At 42.2% G+C, this 22047-nt stretch overlaps 2 protein-coding genes and 1 non-coding gene across 3 annotated transcripts; all 3 read left to right on the top strand.

Annotated features, from left to right (window-relative positions):
* The first annotated feature begins 8248 nt into the window (after positions 1-8248).
* On the top strand, positions 8249-10106 carry LOC109743885 (cytochrome P450 716B1-like). The gene has a single exon (XM_020302970.2). The coding sequence runs from the start codon at positions 8249-8251 to the stop codon at positions 9716-9718; it is 1470 nt and encodes a 489-aa protein (XP_020158559.1). The 3' UTR covers positions 9719-10106.
* Positions 10107-12975: 2869 nt separating this feature from the next.
* TRNAL-UAG (transfer RNA leucine (anticodon UAG)) lies at positions 12976-13055 on the top strand. The gene has a single exon. It is a non-coding gene; the product is annotated as a tRNA-Leu (tRNA).
* On the top strand, positions 13032-15937 carry LOC109743894 (uncharacterized). Its single transcript, XM_020302981.4, has 5 exons — positions 13032-13458; positions 13691-13929; positions 14410-14522; positions 15225-15365; positions 15537-15937. Exons 1-5 carry the CDS (start codon positions 13179-13181, stop codon positions 15793-15795), a joined length of 1032 nt encoding a protein of 343 aa, XP_020158570.1. The 5' UTR covers positions 13032-13178; the 3' UTR covers positions 15796-15937.
* The last annotated feature ends 6110 nt before the right edge of the window (positions 15938-22047 follow it).

Genomic DNA, 22047 nt, shown 5'->3' with positions numbered 1-22047 from the left:
TTCAGTTTTCCCTAGGTTTTGGACAAAACATGAAATTTTCTTTGCGCGAAAATGCGTTTTATTGCGAGAGGCGTAAATTTGTTTGTCATGGAGGCACAGATTTATTTCCACAAGAGGCACAATTGTGATTCCGTGTTGCACAGGTTTCCGAGAGGCACAACTGTGCTTCCGTGTTGAAAAAGCACTCGAGAGGCACATATTTGCTTCTCGTGGAGGCATCGATTTGCTTCCGTGTTGTGCCTCTCGGAAAGAGAAAAAAAATATGTTTTTTTCCTTCCGCGAGAGACACAAATTTGCTTCGGCAAGATGCATAGATGTGCCTCTTGAAAATAATTTTTTTGTTTTTTTCATGATATGCACAAATTTACTTCTCGTGGAAGCATAATTATGCCTCACGAAAAAGAAAAAACACGGTTTTCTCTTTTATGAGAGACACAGATTTGCTTCCGCGAGATGTGCCTCTTGGAAATGGGAAAAGTGGCGAAAAATGGTGCTTCTAGCACCTTTTTTTCTTTCATTTTTTTCATGAAAAAAAGTTCGTCGAAACCTATTAACATGGGATCTAGTTTCGAAGATCTCGACGCGAAAAATCCAACAATGAAAACGGATGGTGATTTGGATGCACGGTTTAAGACATAAAATATTTTGAATAGTCGAATCTACGAAAAAAGAAAAATCGCAATGTGCCACTTGTGGCAACCTGAGAAGGTGGTAGTGACCTTTGCAAGGGGTACCCCAGTGATTTCGGAGCTCCTTAGATATGAAGCCTTATGGTGCATATTGAATATTATGAAAATGCTACGGGCCTCGCCCATAAGGGTGTGTGTCGTTCGGCCGACTGTTTTTCTTGATTTTGTAAAATTATTCCCTAGTTTTCAGTTTATTTTTCAACAGTTTTAATTGTTTTCTTTTTTTTCCTGTTTGTTTTCTCTTCCTACTATTTTTATTTTATTTATTTTACATGCTAATTCATAAATCTCTACTATTAAAATGAATTGGTGAATGATGACCTGCCATCTCATCTACGATGGCGTATCGTGCCCTCCCCTTGGTTACCAAAACAACAAAATAATTGAAGGCACTTACCAAATGAGCATAAGTGTTAATGGGCCTCTTTTGATTCAAAGGACTAAAGGAAATTTGGAGGATGCCAATCCCTAGGGGTTTTTTTTTCTATGTAGCTCGTTTGATTCGTAGGATTACAGTCCATAGGAAAATTTTCATAGAATTCAATTGTACTAGTTTTATAGGATTTTCATCCACTTCAATCTTATGTGAAGAATCCTATGTTTTCCTGCACTCAATCAAACGACCATTCTAATCATGTACTTCCTCCGTTTCAAAATAAATGACTTAACTTTGTACTAACTTCATTTCTATGTTTCTTCTATTCCTACATTTATACAAATCCTACGAATCAAAGAGGCCCTAAATGGGTACGGTCTCCCCTCCACTTACCAAAACAATGAGTGCTTCAAACAACTGAGCGGGCTTATCAAATAAACATAAATACTAGTAAATGGTACGCCCTTGTCGCACTTGCCAAAATATTTTAGTTCCAAACGATTGAGCGCATTTACTAAATCTTTATCTCTACTATGAGTGAAGTCTGTGTTTAAACCTTGAAATTATAGTGCTGATTGTAAACGAATTCTCAATTTTAAGTGTATATTTTATTTACATAAGTTGGTGGCGCAGGAGAGCACGCCTATGCTTCAAGTGTACGTCTTTTGAAAAAGAGGATAACCTCCAATGCACACACCCATCTTTATTAAATTATTCAATAAAGTTTAACAAAAATAAATACATGGGTCAACTCAAAATCATATTCTTGGTGATATATGCCACTACGCCTACTAGTGCCCTACTCACGTACCAACTCACATCATATAATCTGATGTGGCCATTAGTGGCAAAGCTATTGTTTCATCGTACGGAAATATTTCAAGCTATTTCATATGCTACACAAAAGGAAAGAGACTTGGACCATGGTGCTTCAACGGGACAAGTTTTAGTTGGTTCTATATTGCTCCAGATGCCTCTACCACAAGAAGAGATCAGACCAACTTTCAGAACTCCCCCAAACAGGTTGTGTTTTGATCTATGGCAAAAAATAAGCAAGCAACTAGTTACATGATGTGTTTTTCCTTCCATAGTGCGAACGCTAGCTACATGCATGGCATCTTTCTCAGGCAGGTCTACAACTAGTACTAGTTACGTGTCATGTTCTAAGTCTAATTTGGTTGCTATGTGATCAAGGTGGCCGGATAATTAGTTAGGAAAATATCTTCTTAGTTGAACGAAGAGTCCGTATCAGATTTCTTACCTGTTTGCTTATGAATCGGTTTGAAACGATCTGATGTGTCACCTATAAAACGGGCTGGCTTCGTCCATTATACGGAGGCTATTTTTTTTAGAGTTTAGACAATATTGTGTATCGATATTAAGCGACCCTTTTTGGGTGTCGTTCATATTTATTTTGTGTGAATTTTCTATTCGAAAATTGCACTTGGTTCGAGGTTCGTCGTCACCGACGGGTTGCGGGCTGGTTACGTCTACTACGGCGGGAGGTTTCTCGTGTGTCGAGGGATTATCCGTTGGTGGTCGTCACCCCATCTTCAAGTTACGTGTACTGTTCACGTGATTGGAAGATTTTATCGTGAATCTTGGAGTAATTCGTTGCATCGTAAAAGATCGGGCCGAATCAGTGGCACGTCTGAGGTCGTGCCTCATCATAATCTGGTGGCCTCATCAAGCCGCCCCACAGCGAGTCGAGATCACCAAGCGGTCTGGTAGACCCTCAGCGCGCCCGCATGCGCACCCTTCAGAACCTGCCACTGCCATCTTCCGCCGTCCCAGCTTTAGGAGAGATCCACACATTGATCTTGCCAGGCCAAATTCCCGTTGATGCCAGATAGCACCACCACCCTGCGCGCGTTCATTAATACACATCCATCGCCGAGACCCGCCGCATCACTCCAACGAGACCAGCCGTCGTCGATACGGTAGATGCCACACCGCACCAACTTTTGATGTAGATCGCCGCCAACGCCAACCCAAGGGTGGCTGGTCGTATTTCCCTCAAGGCAACGCCTTTAAGAAGGGAGCGACGTTGTCGTCATCGCCCACCACAGCTAAGGTTTTCAACGAAAAACAAATGGGATGAAGATGAAAGCAGATCTGACGAACGTGACGAACGTCTACGTAAAGAAAAAATGACATCCTCGGAAGTGTAGATGAACCTGCTAATTAATCCGGGACTGACTACGGGTCAGTCGATTGAAAATTTAATGTGGACTGACCCAAAGCTGTTTCAGCCAACGAAACTACCTCTGTGCATCAAGGCTTAGGGCCAGTTCTTTTGTAGCTTTTTTCAGCTTCTGGTCAAATTAAGCTAAAAGCCCAAAAGAACTCGAACTGAGGTGTTTGGCTTAGCTTATTTCCACGGCCTCCTCCCTCACAATGAAAATAAGCTGGGGGTAGACCAGCTCCGCGCAGAAGCCACTTACAAATGAAGCGGTATACGTCATTGCCCTTGAAGTTGGCGCAAATTACTGCCAGATTGCCACCGTGCGACCTGCCAGTCTGCCACAGACGAGGAGGAGAGCTCTCCCGATAGGGTTTCCGCCGCCGCCGCCACTCGAGCCGCCTGCAGCGGTCATCCGCGCCGGAGGTTCTGCCGCCGCACGTCCTCCCCCAGTTCCTCCATCGCCGCTGCCATCGATGGGGGTAGGCGTCCGCCGCCTCATGTCCTCCTCCAGTCCTTCCGCCGCCGCTGCCATCGACGGGGATGGGCGTCCTGCCGCCTCAGGTCCTCCGGCGCCCCCGCCATTCGTGCACCCCCACCGTTTGTCCGCTGGCCGCCGAATGCCGAGGCCGCGTCGCAGCTGGCCGGGAGCCCGAGCCCAGGCAGGAGTATCCCGTTCGATCCACCGGCGCGCGGACGCCGGCGAGCTCCGAAGCGGCGGCGCAAATGGCCTCCGGCATGTGAGACGACTGGCAGAACCGCGGAAGGACCTCCGGCGAGCACGCCTTTCCCCTGCGTCTCCGTTTTCTGTACATTGAGATGTGAAATTGTTTGATCCATTTTGCTGTACATTGAGATCTCAAATTTGATTGATCCATTTTCTGTACATTGAGATGTGAAATTGTTTGATCCATTTTCTGTACATTCAGATCTAAAATTTGATTGATCCATTTTCTGCACATTGAGATCTCAAATTATAGTTCAAGGGTATTATAGACAATTCACGTGACATATGAGAAAATAAGCTCAATGACAGAAACTAAAAAGAACTGGATAGCTTATTTTCATGGGCTTATTTCCACAGCAGCTTATCCTGGACTTATTTCCACAACAGCTTATTTCCAGAGAGCTGCTCAAAAGAACTGGCCCTTAACTCGATCGCACGTGAAAAAATCAAGGTGAGCAGGCCGGCCATTGTCACGCGCGATATTAATTCGCTTCCGAGGAATTTGTACGCGCAGCGTTGAGCAGTGCACGTACACAACCAACGTACATATGTATCTGCACCAACACTGCTAGCTAGCTACCTTCCTCTTCCTCATTATTTTTTTCTTTTGGATCGGAGGACGGAGCCTTCAAACACATGCATGGATGCATTTCACGTACTGTACATGACTAGCTGCAAAAAAGTATCGTACATCATTTTAAGTATCTGTACGCACATGCACTTCCTCCCATCGATCGATGCTAGCTAAATTAATGCATTTCAATCTAGTAACAACCCATGCATGTTAGTCGATTGAAAATTAAATTTGGGTTAGTTGACTGACGCAAATTAAAACAAATGGTGAAAAAACTTCATACAATTTACACATAAATTGTACTTTTATAACATGCAAGAAAGCACATATAATAATTGAAAGAAAATAAAATAGAACTAAAACTAAACCAAAGTTTGCACACAATTTACAAAGAAATTGCAATTTTTAAATATGCAAGAATAAGCACATAATAGTGAAATTTCTAAAAAAATAGGTTTTCTAATAGAAAACGAATTAGTGGCTTTGATATGGCCCTTACAGAAATAATAATAAATAAAATAAAATAAATAATAAATTTTTCTAAGGAAGAATGAATTAGTGACATTGGTATTACCATTTAAGAAGAAAAAAGAAAAGAAAAAGTAATGACAAAATTTACACAAAATTTATACAAAAATTGCGTGTTTTATAATATGTAAGAATAAGTGTATAATAGTGCAATTTCCGTGAAAAGGAAGTTTCCTCAGAATAAATAGATTAATGGCTCTGTATTACCCTTAAAGAATAAAGAAAATAAAATGAAAAGTAAAAAAAATCAAAATAATGAAGTTTTTGTAAGGAAGAATGAATTAGTGACATTGTTATTACCCTTCCAGAAGAAAGAAAATGAAAACAGTTGCACTTTTGCACTTTTTGTAATATGCAAGAATAAACTTATAATAGTGAAATTTTCGCCAAAAGAAAATGTTCTAAGAAAATATTAAAGAAGAAAGACAATAAACCAAAAACTAAAACTAAATAAGAATGATGATTTTTCACAGTTTATGGTTTACACTCATTTGTGTAATACTTGTGTCTATACATTCATATAAAAACAACCCGACCAAAAAAAAAAGCAAAATAAAAAACACACACAAATGTCAAAAATTAATTTGAACCATATCTCATATCAATGGTACATCCCAATCTCACACATATGACGGCACATAACACACGCGCGCGCATAAAAAACTAACATGCAGAAAAAGAAAAGATAAAAAAAGGTGCAGCGTATACAGGCATGAAGGCATGGCACCGCATGTAGCCATGCATACAGTAGTCAAAGGCAATCTTGCATGAATGCATGTTCGGAGTAAAAAGAAAATCGACTGAACCAAAACGAAAAAGTCAGGCGACTGTTATGTAGCTAAACTGTTAGCCTTATGCCTAACCTCAAGCAAGTTGCACCCCTACACCATCAACCGACCCCCCCCCCCCCCCCCCCAGAAACAAAATGAATACTGATAAAACTTGCACACAATATGTACAGAAATTATGTTTTTTTATAATATGCAAGAATAAACATATGTTAGTGGAACTTTTATAAAAAGATGTTTTCTCAGAAGAAATGAATTAGTGGAGTTGACAATGCCCTTAAAGAAGAAAGAGAAAAATAGAAACAAAAAAAATTCATAATAATGAAGTCTTCTAAGCTAAAATGAATCACTGGCATTTAATATTACCCTTGAAGAAGAAAGAAAATAAAAAAATCTGAACGTTGACAGTACCCTGTAAGAAGAAAGGCAATAAAAACAAGTAATGGCAATATTTGCACGGAATTTACACAAAAATTGCGCTTTGTTATAATATGCCAAAGTAAATGTATTACTATTAAAGAAAGAAAATGAAATATAATTAAAATTAAATTGAAAACAAACTAATAAACTTTTCTATGGAAGAATAAAACCATTTAAGAGGAAAGAAAATAAATCAAACACAAAATAATGAAATTTTTTAGGGAAAATTGAAACCCTTTAAGAAGAAAGAAAATAAAAAAAACAACAACAAAACGAAATAATGATGTTTTCTAGGGAAGAATGAAACCCTTTAAGAAGAAAGAAAATAAAAAAACAAAAACAAAATAATGAAGTTTTCTATGGAAGAATAAACCCTTTAAGAAAACAACATACAAAAACTAAAACTAAAACAAAACAATAAAGTTTTCTATGTAAGAATGAATACCTTTAAGAAGAAAGAAAATATAAAAAACAAAATGAAATACTGAATAGGGGAAAATGAAACCCCTTAAGAAGAAAGAAAATATAAAAACAAAACGAAATACTGAATAGGGGAAAATGAAACACCTTAAGAAGAAAGAAAATTAAAAATAACTTGCACACATGTATGCCTTGAAATTGCACTTCTGTAATATGCCAAAAATAAGCATATACGGTGCAATTTTTGCTCTCTACTATAATGTACACACATGGTGTATCATACTTGCGTGTATACTTACTTACAAACACAAAAATAAAAGTAATTTTTTCTAAGAAGAAATGAAGTATAGTGGCATTGGTACCACACTTTAAGAAGAACAGAATTCAAAAATATAATGATGTAATTTGCACACAATTTACACATAAATTGCAGTTTTTTAGTTATTTAAGAATAAACATATAATACTGAATTTTACATAAAAACAAAGTTTTTAAACAAGGAACGAATAAGTGGCATTGGTATTGTCCTTGAAAACAGGAAATGAATTAAAAACTAAACATGGTAAAACAAATAAAGTTTTCTAAGAGGGAATAAATTAGCGACATTGGTATTACTCTTAAGAAGAAAGAAAATAAAGAAAAAACTTGCACACAACTTTGCAGTGAAATTGCACTTTTTATAATATGCAGCGAATACACATATAATAATGCAACTTTAGCAGTCTAGTATAATTTACACACATATTGTATAGTTCTTTCGTGCATACATACATACAATAATAGAAAAATGTATTTAATTAGCAAAAAAATAGCACAAAACAATTAGCATTGGTATTACCCTTAAAGAATAAAGAAAATAAAAAGATCACAAAATTAGCACAAAATGCACTTTTTATAATATGTAGAATAAATATATAAGAGTGAAGTTTCCGTGCTGTAATGTAATTTCTACATGTAGTACTTGCGTGTATACATTTTCACGCACTCAACATCCGAAAATACACGTAAAGAAAAAAACTCAACTGAAAAATAAAAAATCTTCACATGCAAAAAACAAAAGCAAACACATGGAAAAACAGCATGCACGCACGAAATTCAGCCCATGAACGAAATCGACAGACCCAAAGTAGGTGTCAATCAAATCCAAACAGCCCAATAACACCAGCAAAACATGACTGAAAAAAGAAAAACTACACAAATCTTAAAACACAATCCAAGGGCCAGAAAATCGATTGACCACAAGACAAAAATTCAGCTGACTGAAATATAGCTAAATTGAATTAATCCTCGCTCTCTGTTGCTTCTGTAGCTCCTAATTTTGTCTGTACTCCCGAGGAATCCATCGTGAAATAATTCCATCGATTCCCACCAATAATTCCGACCGGAAATAAACAAATGAAGTACTTTAATATCATTATAGGAGACCAATTAAAAGATTAAGCTTGGATGAGCTGATCTCATCGATTTAATTTACTATACAATAGTGGACTGAGTGTCCATCTGATCAGAAAAACGGCCATTGGGGAGAGCTTGGATCAAGAAAGATGGAAACGGAGGCTCCCGTCTTGGCAGCTCTGGCGGCACTAATCGTTGCTTTCATCTTCTTGGTATTGCCACACCTGAGAAAGCAAAGCTCATCTCAGGACGATCGGCGCCGCCAGCTGCCTCCGGGCTCCTTGGGCCTTCCCGTCGTCGGCCAGACGGTCGGCCTACTGCGCGCCCTCCGCGCCAACACCGCCGAGGCATGGCTCCGGCGCTGGGCCTCCGAGTACGGCCCCATCTCAAAGCTCTCCCTCTTCGGCCTCCCCACGGCCTTGCTCGTCGGCCCCGCCGCCAACAAGTTCCTCTTCGCCAGCACCGCGCTCACCGCCAAGACCACCACCTCCTTCAACAGTATGGTCGGCAGGCGCAACATCCGAGAGCTGGCCGGCGACGACCACCGCCGCGTAAGGGCCATGATGCTCCAGTTCCTCAAGCTGGACAGCGTCAGGAGCTACGTCGCCAGCATGGACGACGAGGTCCGGCACCACATCCGCGCCCACTGGGACGGCCGCGCAACCGTCGCGGTGATGCCGTCGATGAAGTCGCTCACCTTCGACATCATGTGCACCGTCATCTTCGGGCTCGGGAGAGCTGAGCACGCCGCCGTGAGGCGGGAGCTCTCCGCGGAGTTCCAGCAGCTGGTGAGGGGCATCTGGGCGATCCCGGTGAACCTGCCTGTCACCTCCTTCGGCAAGTGCTTCGCCGCGAGCCGGCGAGGCCGGCGCACCGTCGCGGCAGTCATCGACGAGAAGCGCGCCAAGCTGGAGAGCGGGCGTAGCTCGCCGTCCGACGACCTCATGACCCACATGCTCGCCGAGGGGCTAGCCGACGTGGAGATCATCGACAACGTCATGTTCATGATGGTAGCGGCGCACGACACCACCGCCACCCTCCTCACCTTCCTCCTCCGGCACCTCGACGGCAACAGGGACGCCTACGGCAGGGTCGTGGCGGAGCAACAAGAGGTCGCGAGGAGCAAGGCTCCGGGGGAAGCTCTGTCATGGGACGACCTCGGCAAGATGAAGTACACATGGTCGGCGGCGATGGAGACCCTGCGCCTGGTACCTCCGGTGTTCTCCCTGCTCAAGAGGGCGGTCGAGGACGTGGAGTTCGACGGCCACCTCATCCCCAAGGGATGGCAGGTGTTGGGGGCGATGAACATGACGCAGTGGGACCCGGCCATCTTCGCGGAGCCAAGCAGGTTCGAGCCAGCGAGGTTCGAGAGCCCGGTACCGCCCTACAGCTTCGTGGCGTTCGGCGGCGGCGCGACCGTGTGCCCGGGAAACGAGTTCGCTAGGGTGGAGGCGCTGGTGGCCATGCACTACATCGTCACCGGGTTCAAGTGGAAGCTCGCCGACGGCTGCGACGGCAGCTTCTCCAGGTACCCGCTGCCGTCCCCGGCTCAGGGCCTCCTCATCGACATCGAGCCAATGGACACAGCCGCCACAGGTGCAGCAGGCATCACCAAATGATCTCGAAGAATCCCGCAGCAGATCTGAATGGTGCACCCACCATTCAGCTCTATGATTTGCATGTGAAATGTACGATTACAGATACTCCCTCTGTTCATGTAGTGCATTTTTGCAAAAGTTAAATATTACAAACTTTAACCATATCCACAGAGAAAAGTAGGTACATCTAGACTACAAAATGCACATCATTGGATACATCATGAGTTATATTTTTAGAATGTACATGTTTGGTATTGTAGATGTAGACAGTTTTCTCTATACACTTGGTCAAAGTTGACAAAGTTTGACTTTCACAAAAATCTATAGGCACTACATTGTGAAATGGAGGAAGTACTAAATTATAAAACGGAGGGAGTATATGGTTGTGTGCATCACTCGATACAGAGGGTTATCCTCTTTTTCAAAAAAAAAAGAAAGGAAAAAGTCCATTTTAAACCTTGAAATTGTAGAGGTCCGGCGGAATGAACCCCCAAGTTAAAATCCCGGTCGATTGCACCTGAACTATGCAATCTCGGTCTAAATCGAACCTTCGGATCATTTCCCAAACAGGGATTGTTGACGTGGACCGGGATTGGAGAGGAAACGCTCGCAGCGCCCGTGGATAGGCCGGCCCAGTTCACGTCAGCGCCTTGTTGCTTCCATTTTTCGTTTGTTATTTTTTTTGTTTCTCTTTACTGGTTTTGCTTTCTTTTCGTTTTTCTTTTTTTATTTATATTTATATTCTTTTCTTTTTCCTTTTTTATGATTTCTTTTTTCTATTTCCTTCGGATCATTTTCCTATTTATATTACGAAAAAGTTCATCATGCAAAATAAATTGTTAATTGTATATTAGAAATTGCTCAATGAATATAAATTTTCCCTATGTTTTTAAATTTTGTTCAGTGGTATATTACCCTAATATTTAATGTGTATTTAAAAATGTTCATCATATATTTAAAAATGTTCATTGTGTATAATTTAAAATGTTTATTGTGTATTAAGAAAATATTCAATGGATATTACAAAATTTTCAGTGCAAAATATTTGCAAAATGTTCAAAAGCAGTTCGGTACATAATGTTTCGCGCTGTGAATCTATCTGTTGAACTCACTAGGTCGCGTGTTTGAGATGCTCCCGCATAACTTTTCAGATTTTTTTCGCGCCTGCTATTCAGTAGCTCCAGGCCGGTTTTTTATACTGCAAAATAATTTGCGCATTCAAAAAAATATTTATGGGATTTGGAAACAATGTAGAAACAATATGTCCTGGCGGTTTGTTTTTCAAAATTGATTATTTTTTCAAAACAAATGAACTTTTCTGTAATTCATGAGCTTTTCCCAAAATGTTTAAAAATATTAAAAACAAATTGCTACAGTAACCTTTTACATGTGTGATAAATTACGCGACTACAAATGTACTTATAACTTTCGCCTTGCTATTTACCAGTAGCGCACAGTAGGTCAGGTGGTTATTCATACTACTCCCTCCGTTCCTAAATACTTGTCTTTTTAGGCATTTCAACAAGTGACTACATACGGAGCAAACTGAGTAAATCTACACTCTAAAATATGTCTACATACATCCGTATGTGGTAGTCATTTGAAATGTCTACAAAGACAAATATTTAGGAACGGAGGGAGTAGTTCGATGCTCTCATGGCGCGAGTTCGATCCACCCTCTGAACTTTTCTTGAGGTGTTTTTTTTTTGCTTTTTTGGCGCGAGTACCAGGAACCGGCCCAGTGAAAGTTACGAGGTCCCAGGGTGTGCACGATCATCGCTCCGAACTTTTTTTTGAAGCAAAAGTTATTTCAAAACAAAAATGGCTCAGCGAAAGTTACGAGCTCCCCAGGGTGTGCGCCTTTTGGAATTGTTGTTATTGAACGAAAGAATAATTTAGCGGGCCGGCCCACCAGACGAATCCCGGTTCAAATGATGTCAGGGTTCGATTTAGACCGGGATTGCATAGTTTAATGTGCAATCGACCAGGATTTTGACTTGGGGGTCCATTTCGTCTAACCTCTACAAGTTCAAGGTTTAAAATGGACTTTTTCCAAAAAAATTATGATTGGAAACACGACCAATCTCTCACTAAATTTTGTTATAAACACAAGGTTCATTTTTTATTTTGTTCTTGATGAAGTGAAATCCTTTGGCCGCCTCATCAAAACAAATGTTCCAACTCTGAGATGCTTGCTTTAATCCATAAATGAATTTCTAAAGCATGCATACCTTAGAGCAACTCTAGCAGAGTCTCCGTATCTGAGATCGCCATCCGCCATATGAAATGCGTTCCATGCGAATATGGAGGCTGTCGAGGTGACGCGGAAACACAAAGCCGCCATATCTCAACCTCCATAATTTGTTTTACTGTTTTTTCATTCAAACACTTAGATTCCCTCCAAAAGTAAATGTTTGGCACACCAAGCAATCATGAATATAATTTTTGACAATTTGCACAAACAAAAGCATTAACCAGTGACATGCACAAATCACATGTCGCCGTTGTGTGCACCGTCCACTCCGCTGATGTCTGCGCCATTCTTTCCTCCTTCGGCGTGTGTATTTTGTCCTTGTTCGAGGTTCCTAAAACGTATGGTGATATCCCATGGACTCGCCCAAAATTCCCCAGCCATTGGATCCATCGTGATGAACTGATTCTGGGTGTTCAGGCGGCCATCTCTTGCCCGATCAGCCTTCATGTGGAGCCTACGCAACTCCACCTCCGCCTTAATTTAGAGCATCTTCTCCTCAATGTCTAGTTGATTCCGTTTGCTCTCTTGCATAGCCCCTATATCGCCTTCTTCTCTTCATTCTTCTTCTCCTCCATCTCTAACTTTTATTGCCTCCTCTTCTCAGTATACTCGTTTCTTGCCCTCTTCAACTCATCGGTATTGTTATTCATCGCCTCCACCTCTCCTTCTTTTTCATCTTCCTTCCATTGGGCCGACCCGTGCTACAATGGCGGTGCTACAACAAAGCCAAAGGGCCCTGGCCCCGCCCAACTATGAGATTTTCTTTAAGGCAACTCTCCGCCAATAGCTATTTCTATCAGCCGGCCCACCCACCCAGCTATTTGGGCCAAGTTCTGCCACTACCGTGCTAGTCGATGAAATGATACTCCTAGACACATCGACTGTGCGGTTGTCCATCTCTGAAAATGGAATTGAAATAAAAGATGTGCGGTTGTCCATCTTTTTAGTTTCTTCATAGATATTGGAGGACTATCCTAATTCCTCGTTAGGTTTAATAAATTAGCCAACTCAGTACGTACATCAAGACAGTTTGGCCGAGTGGTCTAAGGCGCCAGATTTAGGCTCTGGTCCGGAAGGGCGTGGGTTCAAATCCCACAGCTGTCATATTTTTTTTTTCCTGTTTTCAGCTCATCTTTATTTTTTTCTGTTCGTTCTGTGCTCTTCGGCTCGGCAGCCATTACCCCATCGCCGCGTCGCCTGGCGAGAACTCCCGCGGAGCGATCGGCCATGGCGGCGTCCCTCCGAGCGTCCTCCTCCTCCCTCCGCTCGCGCCTCCTCTCCTCCCCCGCCTCCTGGTCTCCCTGGCGCCTGCTCCTCTCCTCCTCCGTCCACTCGGACGCCGCCCACCAGACCGAAACCCTCGCCTTCCACGAGATCCAGCTCTCCCCGGAGAAGCCGCCTACCGCCACCGCCTTCGTCCTCCACGGCCTCCTGGGCTCCGGCCGCAACTGGCGCACCTTCTCCCGCACCCTCGCCTCCCAGCTCCGCGACCGCTCCCCCGCCGACGGTAACTGCCGCAGAATACCCCCCCCCCTCCCCCCCCCCCCCCTTTATTAAATGCGTATATCTGTTTAACAGTTAGCACTGCTACTGATCGTTGTGGTATCCATTGAACGTTGGAGAATCGTCAATGTGCTCGGCATTTTACATAGCTCAGCGCTTGCTTACAGTCACAGGCCGGGAGTTTGTTTAGAGACCTGAATTTTGTGATTTGTATGCGTGTGTGTTTGTGTTTGTAGAGTGGAAGATGGTTCTTGTGGATTTGAGGAACCATGGGAGCTCAGCCAGGATCAAAGGGCTGAGCCCGCCCCATGATATGTCGAGTGCGGCCAAAGATCTTGCTGATTTGGTGAAGGCTCGGGGCTGGACATGGCCAGATGTCGTCGTGGGTCACTCCATGGGTGGAAAGGTTGCACTGGATTTCGCGGAGAGTTGCTCCCGTGGCGATTACGGAGAATCTGCTGCTCTTCCCAAACAGGTTCAGTGAGTTATTTTTAGCTTCCACGTGATTGGTTCTAACATATTAGTTCTTCTGTTTGCCAATTGTTTTATTATTGTTCTTGTGCATAAATTGTCTGATTTTGCAACTTACAGTAGGTGCAGTTTATACTTATTTACATAGTCATGCAGTGTTGATCTAGAAAATCCTACTGTTACATATGAAAAAGGTGACACGAAGGAAACAAGAATCATGTAGTTCACTATGTGTAACAAAGTAAAGTATGCTTTGAGATGTGTAAGAGATCCTAATGTAGCATCCCAGTACAACCTCCGGAGAATTTGTTGTGATTCTGTTGTGAGAATGACAATTTATTGCCTTTTGTACTTGGTAGTTGATTTCTTGGCATCATCTTTATCCCCTGATTATTTTGATTGGTCACGCTTACTGAACATTACTGGGTCAAGGGGATAAAGAATGTGTATCCCTGTCTCATTTATTTCCTTTGATGCAGAACAGCTCTGGGTGCTTGATTCTGTCCCTGGAGAAGTACAAATAGATAACAGTGACGGTGAAGTTGAACGGGTTTTGCAAACACTAGCAAGTCTTCCTTCATCGCTTCCATCGCGCAAGTAATTCTTTTACATTCCCTCGATAAGATATATTTCTCTCCTTCCTAATCCATCTGAAATATTAATTTAAAGTGTACTATTCAATCTGCTCATTTTATCGAATAGTGGGCATCAGCAAACAAATCTAGTGCGTACATCACTTGACCAAACATTAATGTAGCGACCCATCACACAGAAAAGGTTCATGTGCAAACAGTGTGGTGTATGAGTACATGGCACAAAGGCTGATAACAACGCCGAAAGATGGAATGACAGAACAAGAAATGACAATTCGTTATATTGATAATTCTAGTCAGTATGTATTCCAAAACCAGTACATGTTAAATTCTAGGCTATAGTGTGTGTAACCATGTGCCGGAAGGGTGTACATGGAATCAAAATTTTGCTAGATGCTCAGAGCACTAAAATAACCTTAAACACACCGTGCATTTCAAATGTCAACTGGCTTGGTTACTTTGATGCTCAGGGCGAGTAATTTTTAGTATCCAGACATCCAATATTTGTCCGGGCGAGTAGGAAGCATAGTCCTCTTATTGTAAAATGGTTGACGCCTGCCTGGTCCAACGATTATCTTGCACTAACTTACTCATGAAGCCTTGAAGGAGCAGAGCTGACATTTTGGCTCTTTCAAGATAATTAGCATGAACTACTAAATAATTCACTTTTGTTCAGATTCTTAATGTTATGACTGTTTGCTATCAGGTGGGTTGTGGACCACATGGTCAGCCTGGGATTCTCCAAATCACTTTCAGACTGGATTGGCAGCAACTTGAAGAAGGACAATGAACATGTGACCTGGGCTTTTGATCTTCAGGCTGCCACAGACATGTTTAATTCTTACAGGTAGCAATCAGTTTATCTTTTGCCTCAACAACACTTCCTCTTGTCTGATTATTGCCCTGTGTTGGTATCTTCAATCCATTGGCGTACTAGTTGTCATGTAATCCTGCATCATCCAAACATATTCAACACGTTGCTGTATTCAAACTGAGTTAAGTTACTGTTAATTTTCAGAGATAGAAGCTACTGGGGACTGCTGGAAAACCCACCAAAGGGTTTGGAGATCTCAATAGTACAGGCAGAGCTCAGTGATAGATGGCACCCTGAGGATGTCCAGAGGCTAGAAGCACTGTCAAGGAGAGGCAGCAGACCTGACGCGGGGAAAGTGTCGCTCCACGTCCTCCCCAACTCCGGCCATTGGGTTCACGTGGACAACCCCAAGGGGCTGCTCGAGATCATGGCGCCTAACTTCCTCTCCACTGTTCAAAATTGACCTGTTTTTTACTGTCAACTCCAGCCTTGTGACAGTGCGTCTTGTCACGTTTGACCACACAAGGATACTTATTCATGCTCTCTTATTATGATTGGATGAGAGCATTTTGTGCTTTCTGTTAATAAAAGTGATTTTTGATGAATCTACGCTCTCTTCTTGCCAATATCAGTGGATGCTTCATGGAAGTAATGTAGTTTGCTCTGGTAAGAAAGTGCAAATGTATGATGGTGTAGCCGATGAGCTTACTGACATAATACATGATGATCAGCGTTCTCTTGTGATACCATATACTCCCTCCGTTCCCAAATATAAGTCTTTCTAGAAATTCCAACAAGTGACTATATACGGAGCAAAATGAGTGAATCTACACTTTAAAATATGTCTATATACATCCGTATGTTGTAGTTCATTTGCAATTTTTTAAAAAACTTAGATTTAGAAACTGAGGGAGTAATATGCTAGCATTGTAGTCTTCGAAGGGTGTGGCTTCACCACATAATACATGCCCGGGTTTCTTGCGGTCATCGCTCCCAACAATTTAGGGAGGCGGTTGTATGCTTGTTCCCCTTCATCATACAATATCTTAAACGCAGCTTGTTTGGCCTTCCATGCACTTGTGTGCTTCACTCCATGCACACATGCCATTTGTATGACCTCTATCAAGAGCTTTGTAGTGTTTGCGCATTTGTGGGCGACAAAAGCGTAGGTCGGCCAACGCTGCTTGTTGGAGGTTGTTGAGCCCCTGCATACCGAAAAAGGCTTTCGCCCCGCTTTATATATAAAGCATCAACCAGAAGTACAAATTCTACAAATTGTAGGTCAGGAGCACCAAATATATTTGTTTAGTAATCTTAGCGTCGTTGATGAGGCCATATAGTTGATGATTGGGGAACTAAAGAACTTGGACCATTGCCATTTTCATCCGAAGAGGAGATATAAACACTCACGTGTATACCCCAACCTGAAGTTCAGAGACTTGCTTGAATATCAGATGTTATTGTGGGAGTACTCTATGATGCACCATCAACCTTACTTGAGAAGCACTCGGACTCAAAGCAACATTACACGTGGAGTTTGAGAAAGATGGTGCCCATGGTTTGTTCATGTAAGAATTTGTAGCGGTGGGCAATGAAAGATAACAAGTTGCCAAGTATATCACTTATGCAGGGGCTCAAGTCCACTTCTACACATTGTGCCTTAACATCATCAAGGCCGTCCCCGTGAAGCTCATCCTCCAAGTCTAAGGCATTACTTTGCTCGAAAGGGATATCACCTTCTTGTGTATCAACGTCGTCATTATCATTCATGTCAACTCAACTGGTTGGCTCATGGGCGGTTGGCTCATATTTGTGTCATACACCTCAGCTGTAGCATCAACAAGCGACACTTTCCGAGCCAGGCTCATGACATTACATGTAGAGGCACATCAGTTCAAATCAATCTGCAACTAACCACCACCAACCTTCGTAGAAAATAGCTTGAGAATTATCTTCTGTGACTACAATAACCTCCCTGTATGCTTTGTGACTCTGATGTGATAGGCATGGTCTTCATGCAACAACGATGTCCCGACCTAACATCATACCTTGATTCCGATTGAATTTCATCATTTTGGTTTGCCCAATCCAAACCGGCCTTCACTCCTTCCACAACCTTGGGCTTTGCAACAAACACCATGACTTTCTCCTACAGATCAATAACACTAGTATTGTTGCTTAGAATACCGCATTGTCCACATGATGGACATTCATGATTCTAGCAATCTAAAATTAAGTAATGTAAACAAAGAAAAATGCGTCAAGGACAAATCTATTACCACATATTATCTAACACTAATCCTACACCCATTTCTAACCCTACAAGTACTACCCACATATTATCAAGGACTAACCTACGAACTAACTATACATATAAATAGTGCTAGAGTTTCACCAATGCCAATTAGAATGAACGAAACTGGCGTTTTCAAGAAAACAAGTAAAACTAGGTGGAAGTACATCTAAGCCCATATGAGGGTGGGGATGTTAATGACAAGGTTATCAAAGTTGTAAACATAGTGGTTACACCTGGATGATATGAAGCAAAAGTGGTCGAGGACCATCTACCTCCCGACCCAAGCAAAAAAGATTAAAAGAAGATGGCATGATTTAATTTCGCCATGACTTCGTTTCTTTAAGTCATAGGAAATGCCATACTATGAAGAGGGGGTGCTCTTTCAAAAGGATGTGGGAGTCAAATATTTTTGCACATTTCCATATACAACCACACCCACAGAATCGCCCTAGAGAGAATCCCTATATCTGCTAGCCATTGTTGTTGCTGGGTCTGGTCGAGAGCCTCTAGACAGACTTTGCGCGAGTCTAGTTGCTTTCTGAGTTCACTAGGAAGCTACCCAAAGTCAGCCTAGAATATCCAGGCATATGGACCCCGCGAATGAGACCAAGACAGAGAGGTTATGTACTCGCCCTAGAGTCAGCATGGAGTCTCCAAGAACCCGAAGTCCTGTACTTTGAATGGTATTTCTTCTAACATTCTGAAGAATCTCACTCCCTCGGAGATGAGTGGTCTTCAGTTAACTTCCTTGCTTTGTCTATGGTTCTCAAGGTCGTGACTCCTGTTGTCTTCATCCGCATAAGTCCCCATGGCACATCCAATGGACCATGGGAAGCTCTTGAGAGATTACATGAAGGCAACACTATCATGAAGACATCCAACCTATCTATATTGAAGAACAATGACTTTTGTGACCATGAAAGAAGGAGATTCACCTCAAGAGATTTCACGAGACTCAACGACCTTACACTTGCCTTAAAAGGCCATGCTTTTTAATTGGCAACTGATAGGTCATCGAGGAAAATTTCTCAGGGGCTATCATGCTAACTTGGTCTTCGGTGTTCAATTTAGACCGGATTGCAATGACCTCTGCCGATGATGTGCTTGCTTGCGAAGACCACTGAGGAGATGCATCAAAATCAAGTCATTGAGAAGAAGACTCTGATACATCTCCAACGTATCTATAATTTTTTATTGTTCCATGCTATTATAGTATCAATCTTGGATGTTTTATATGCAATTATATATCTTTTTTTGGGCTAACCTATTAACCTAGCGCCCTGTTTTTTGCTTGTTTTTGGCTTTTCAGGAAATCAGTACCAAACGGAGTCCAAATGCTACGAAATTTTTTGATGATTTTTTCCGGACCAAGAGAGACCCTAGAAGGTTCGGGAGAAGACCAGACGAGCCATGAGGGAGCGACAAGCTCACCAGGCGCGCCGGGGGGGGGGGGGGGGGGCGCCCCTTGGGCTTGTGGGCCCCTTGTGGCACATCTTGACCTAATTCCACCTCTACAAACTCTCAAATATTCCTAATACATCGGAGAGCCACCCGAAACACTTTTTTCACCGCCGCAAGTTCTTGTTCTTCCGAGATCCCATCTGGAGGCCTTCTTTGGTACTCTGCCAGAGGGGAAATCAATCACGGATGGCTTCTACATCATTCTTGCTGCCCTTCCGATGATGCGTGAGTAGTTTACCACAGACCTACGAGTCCATAGCTAGTAGCTAGATGGCTTCTTCTCTCTCTTTGATCTTCAATACAATGTTCTCCTTGATCTTCTTGGAGTTCTATTCGATGTAATCTTCTTTTGCGATGTGTTTGTTGGGATCCAATGAATTGTGGGTTTATGATCAAATTATTCATGAATATTAATTGAGTCTTCTCTGAATTCTTTTCTACATGATCGTTATAGCTTTGTATTTCTCTCGGATCTATCCGTTTGGTTTGGCCAACTAGATTTATTTATCTTGCAATGGGAGAGGTGCTTTGTGATGGGTTCAATCTTGCGATGCTTGATACGTCCATTTTGCATCATGCTTTTATATTGATATTTATTGCATTATGGGTTGTTATTACACATTATATCACAATACTTATGCCTTTTCTCTCTTATTTTATAAGGTTTACATGAAGAGGGAGAATGTCGGCAGCTGGAATTCTGGACTGGAAAAGGAGCAAATATTAAAGACCTACTCTGCACAACTCCAAAAGTCCTGAAACTTCACGGAGAATGTTTTTGGAATATATAAAAAATATTGGGCGAAGAAAGTACCAGTGGGGGGCCACCAGGCAGCCACAAGGGTGGAGGGCGCGCCCCCCGACCTTGTGGGCCCCCTGGCAGGCCTTCGGTGCCCATCTTTGGCTATATGGTGTGTTTTGACCTGAAAAAAATCAAAAAGGAAGCTTTCGGGACGAAGCGCCGCCGTCTCGAGGCGGAACCTGGGCAGAACCAATCTAGGGCTCCGGCGGAGCTGTTCTGCCGAGGAAACATCCCTCCGGGAGGGGGAAATCATCGCCATCGATCCTCTCATTGAGAGAGGGTCAATCTCCATCAACATCTTTACCAGCACCGTCTCGTCTCAAAGTCTAGTTCATTTCTTGTATTCGATCTTGGTCCCAAAACCTCAGAGGTACCTGTGGGTTGCTAGTAGTGTTGATTATTCCTTGTAGTTGATGCTAGTTGGTTTATTCGGTGGAAGATCATATGTTCAGATCCTTAATGATAATTAATACTCCTCTGATTATGAACATGCATATGCTTTGTGAGTAGTTACGTTTGTTCCTGGGGACATGGGAGAAGTCTTGTTATAAGTAATCATGTGAATTTGGTATTCGTTCGATATTTTGATGAGATGTATGTTGTCTTTCCTCTAGTGGTGTTATGTGAACATCGACTACATGACACTTCACCATTATTTGGGCCTGGGGGAAAGCATTGGGAAGTAATAATTAGATGATGGGTTGCTAGATTGACAGAAGCTTAAACCCTAGTTTATGCGTTGCTTCATAAGGGGCTGATTTGGATCCATATGTTTCATGCTATGGTTAGGTTTACCTTAATTCTTCTTTCGTAGTTGCGGATGCTTGCGAGAGGGGTTAATCATAAGTGGGGGGCTTGTCCAAGGAAGGGTAGCACCCAAGCACCGGTCCACCCACATATCAAATTATCAAAGTAACGAACGCGAATCATATGAGCATGATGAAAACTAACTTGACAACAATTCCCATGTGTCCTCGGGAGCGCTTTGCATTATATAAGAGTTCGTCTAGGCTTTTCCTTTGCTACAAAAAGGATTGGGCCACCTTGCTGCACCTTGTTTACTTTTATTACTTGTTACCTGTTACGATTTATCTTATCACAAAACTATCTGTTATCGATAATTTTAGTGCTTGCAGAGAATACGTTGCTGAAAACCACTTGCCATTTCCTTCTGCTCCTCGTTGGGTTCGACACTCTTACTTATCGAAAGGACTACGATAGATCCCCTATACTTGTGGGTCATCAATGCTCAATCGCAGTGATAGAAAGAAACATGACACGTATTTGTATTGTTGCCATTAAGTATAAAAAGATGGGGTTTATTAAAATTGTTTGGGTTAATGTACTTGTGAGTTACGTTCGGATTTCCTCCAAGAGGAGAGGATGATGCAGTACAGTAGAGATAAGTATTTCCCTCACTTAAGAATCAAAGTTATCAATCCAGTAGGAGAACCACACAACTCCTCGTGAACAACACCTATACACAAAATAACAAATACTTGCACCCAACGCAAACAAGGGGTTGTCAATGCGGTTAATTGCAAGGATCAAATCTCATAGTGATAGATAGATAAATAAAAACACAAAATATAAATAACAGTAAATAAATTGCAACAAAGTATTTTTGGATTTTAATATATGATAAAGATAGATCCGAGGGCCAATAGTTTTCACTAAAGACTTCTCTCTTGAACATAGCATACGATGGGTGAACAAATTACAGTTGGGCAATTGATAGAAAAGTGAATAATTATGACGATATCCAAGGCAATGATCATGTATATAGGCATCACGTCTGAGACAAGTAAACCGACTCCTGCCTGCATCTACTACTATACTCCACACATCGACCACTATCCAACATGCATCTAGAGTATTAAGTTCATAATCAACGAAGTAACGCCTTAAGCAAGATGACATGATGTAGACAAAGTAAACTCAAGCAATATGAATAAGGGTTTTTTACATCTGTGCCCCTGGTTCCTTAGCTCTACTCATTCATCCCCGCGCTCTTAACTTTTGCTCAATTTTCCCCACTCCCTTGCCAGAAACCCTCATAACTGGGCACAACGGACGTTGCCATCGGGTCAAAGGCTTGACCGTTGACTCTGACTACTGGGGCCACGCTGGACTGTGTCATCCGTTCGACCTGACAA

This window comes from Aegilops tauschii, chromosome 3 (genome assembly GCF_002575655.3).
Source record: "Aegilops tauschii subsp. strangulata cultivar AL8/78 chromosome 3, Aet v6.0, whole genome shotgun sequence".
NCBI classification, from domain to species: Eukaryota; Viridiplantae; Streptophyta; class Magnoliopsida; order Poales; family Poaceae; genus Aegilops; species Aegilops tauschii.
Note: the sequence above shows the minus strand (reverse complement) of the source record. Positions and strands in the feature narration are given on the sequence as shown.

Bases quoted from the DNA above. Each gene is read 5' to 3' on its own strand.
- LOC109743885 (XM_020302970.2), top strand. From the start codon at position 8,249: ATGGAAACGGAGGCTCCCGTCTTGGCAGCTCTGGCGGCACTAATCGTT.
- LOC109743894 (XM_020302981.4), top strand. From the start codon at position 13,179: ATGGCGGCGTCCCTCCGAGCGTCCTCCTCCTCCCTCCGCTCGCGCCTC. The intron at 13,459-13,690 runs GTAACTGCCGCA...TTGTGTTTGTAG, and splicing joins CGACCGCTCCCCCGCCGACG to AGTGGAAGATGGTTCTTGTG. The intron at 15,366-15,536 runs GTAGCAATCAGT...GTTAATTTTCAG, and splicing joins GACATGTTTAATTCTTACAG to AGATAGAAGCTACTGGGGAC.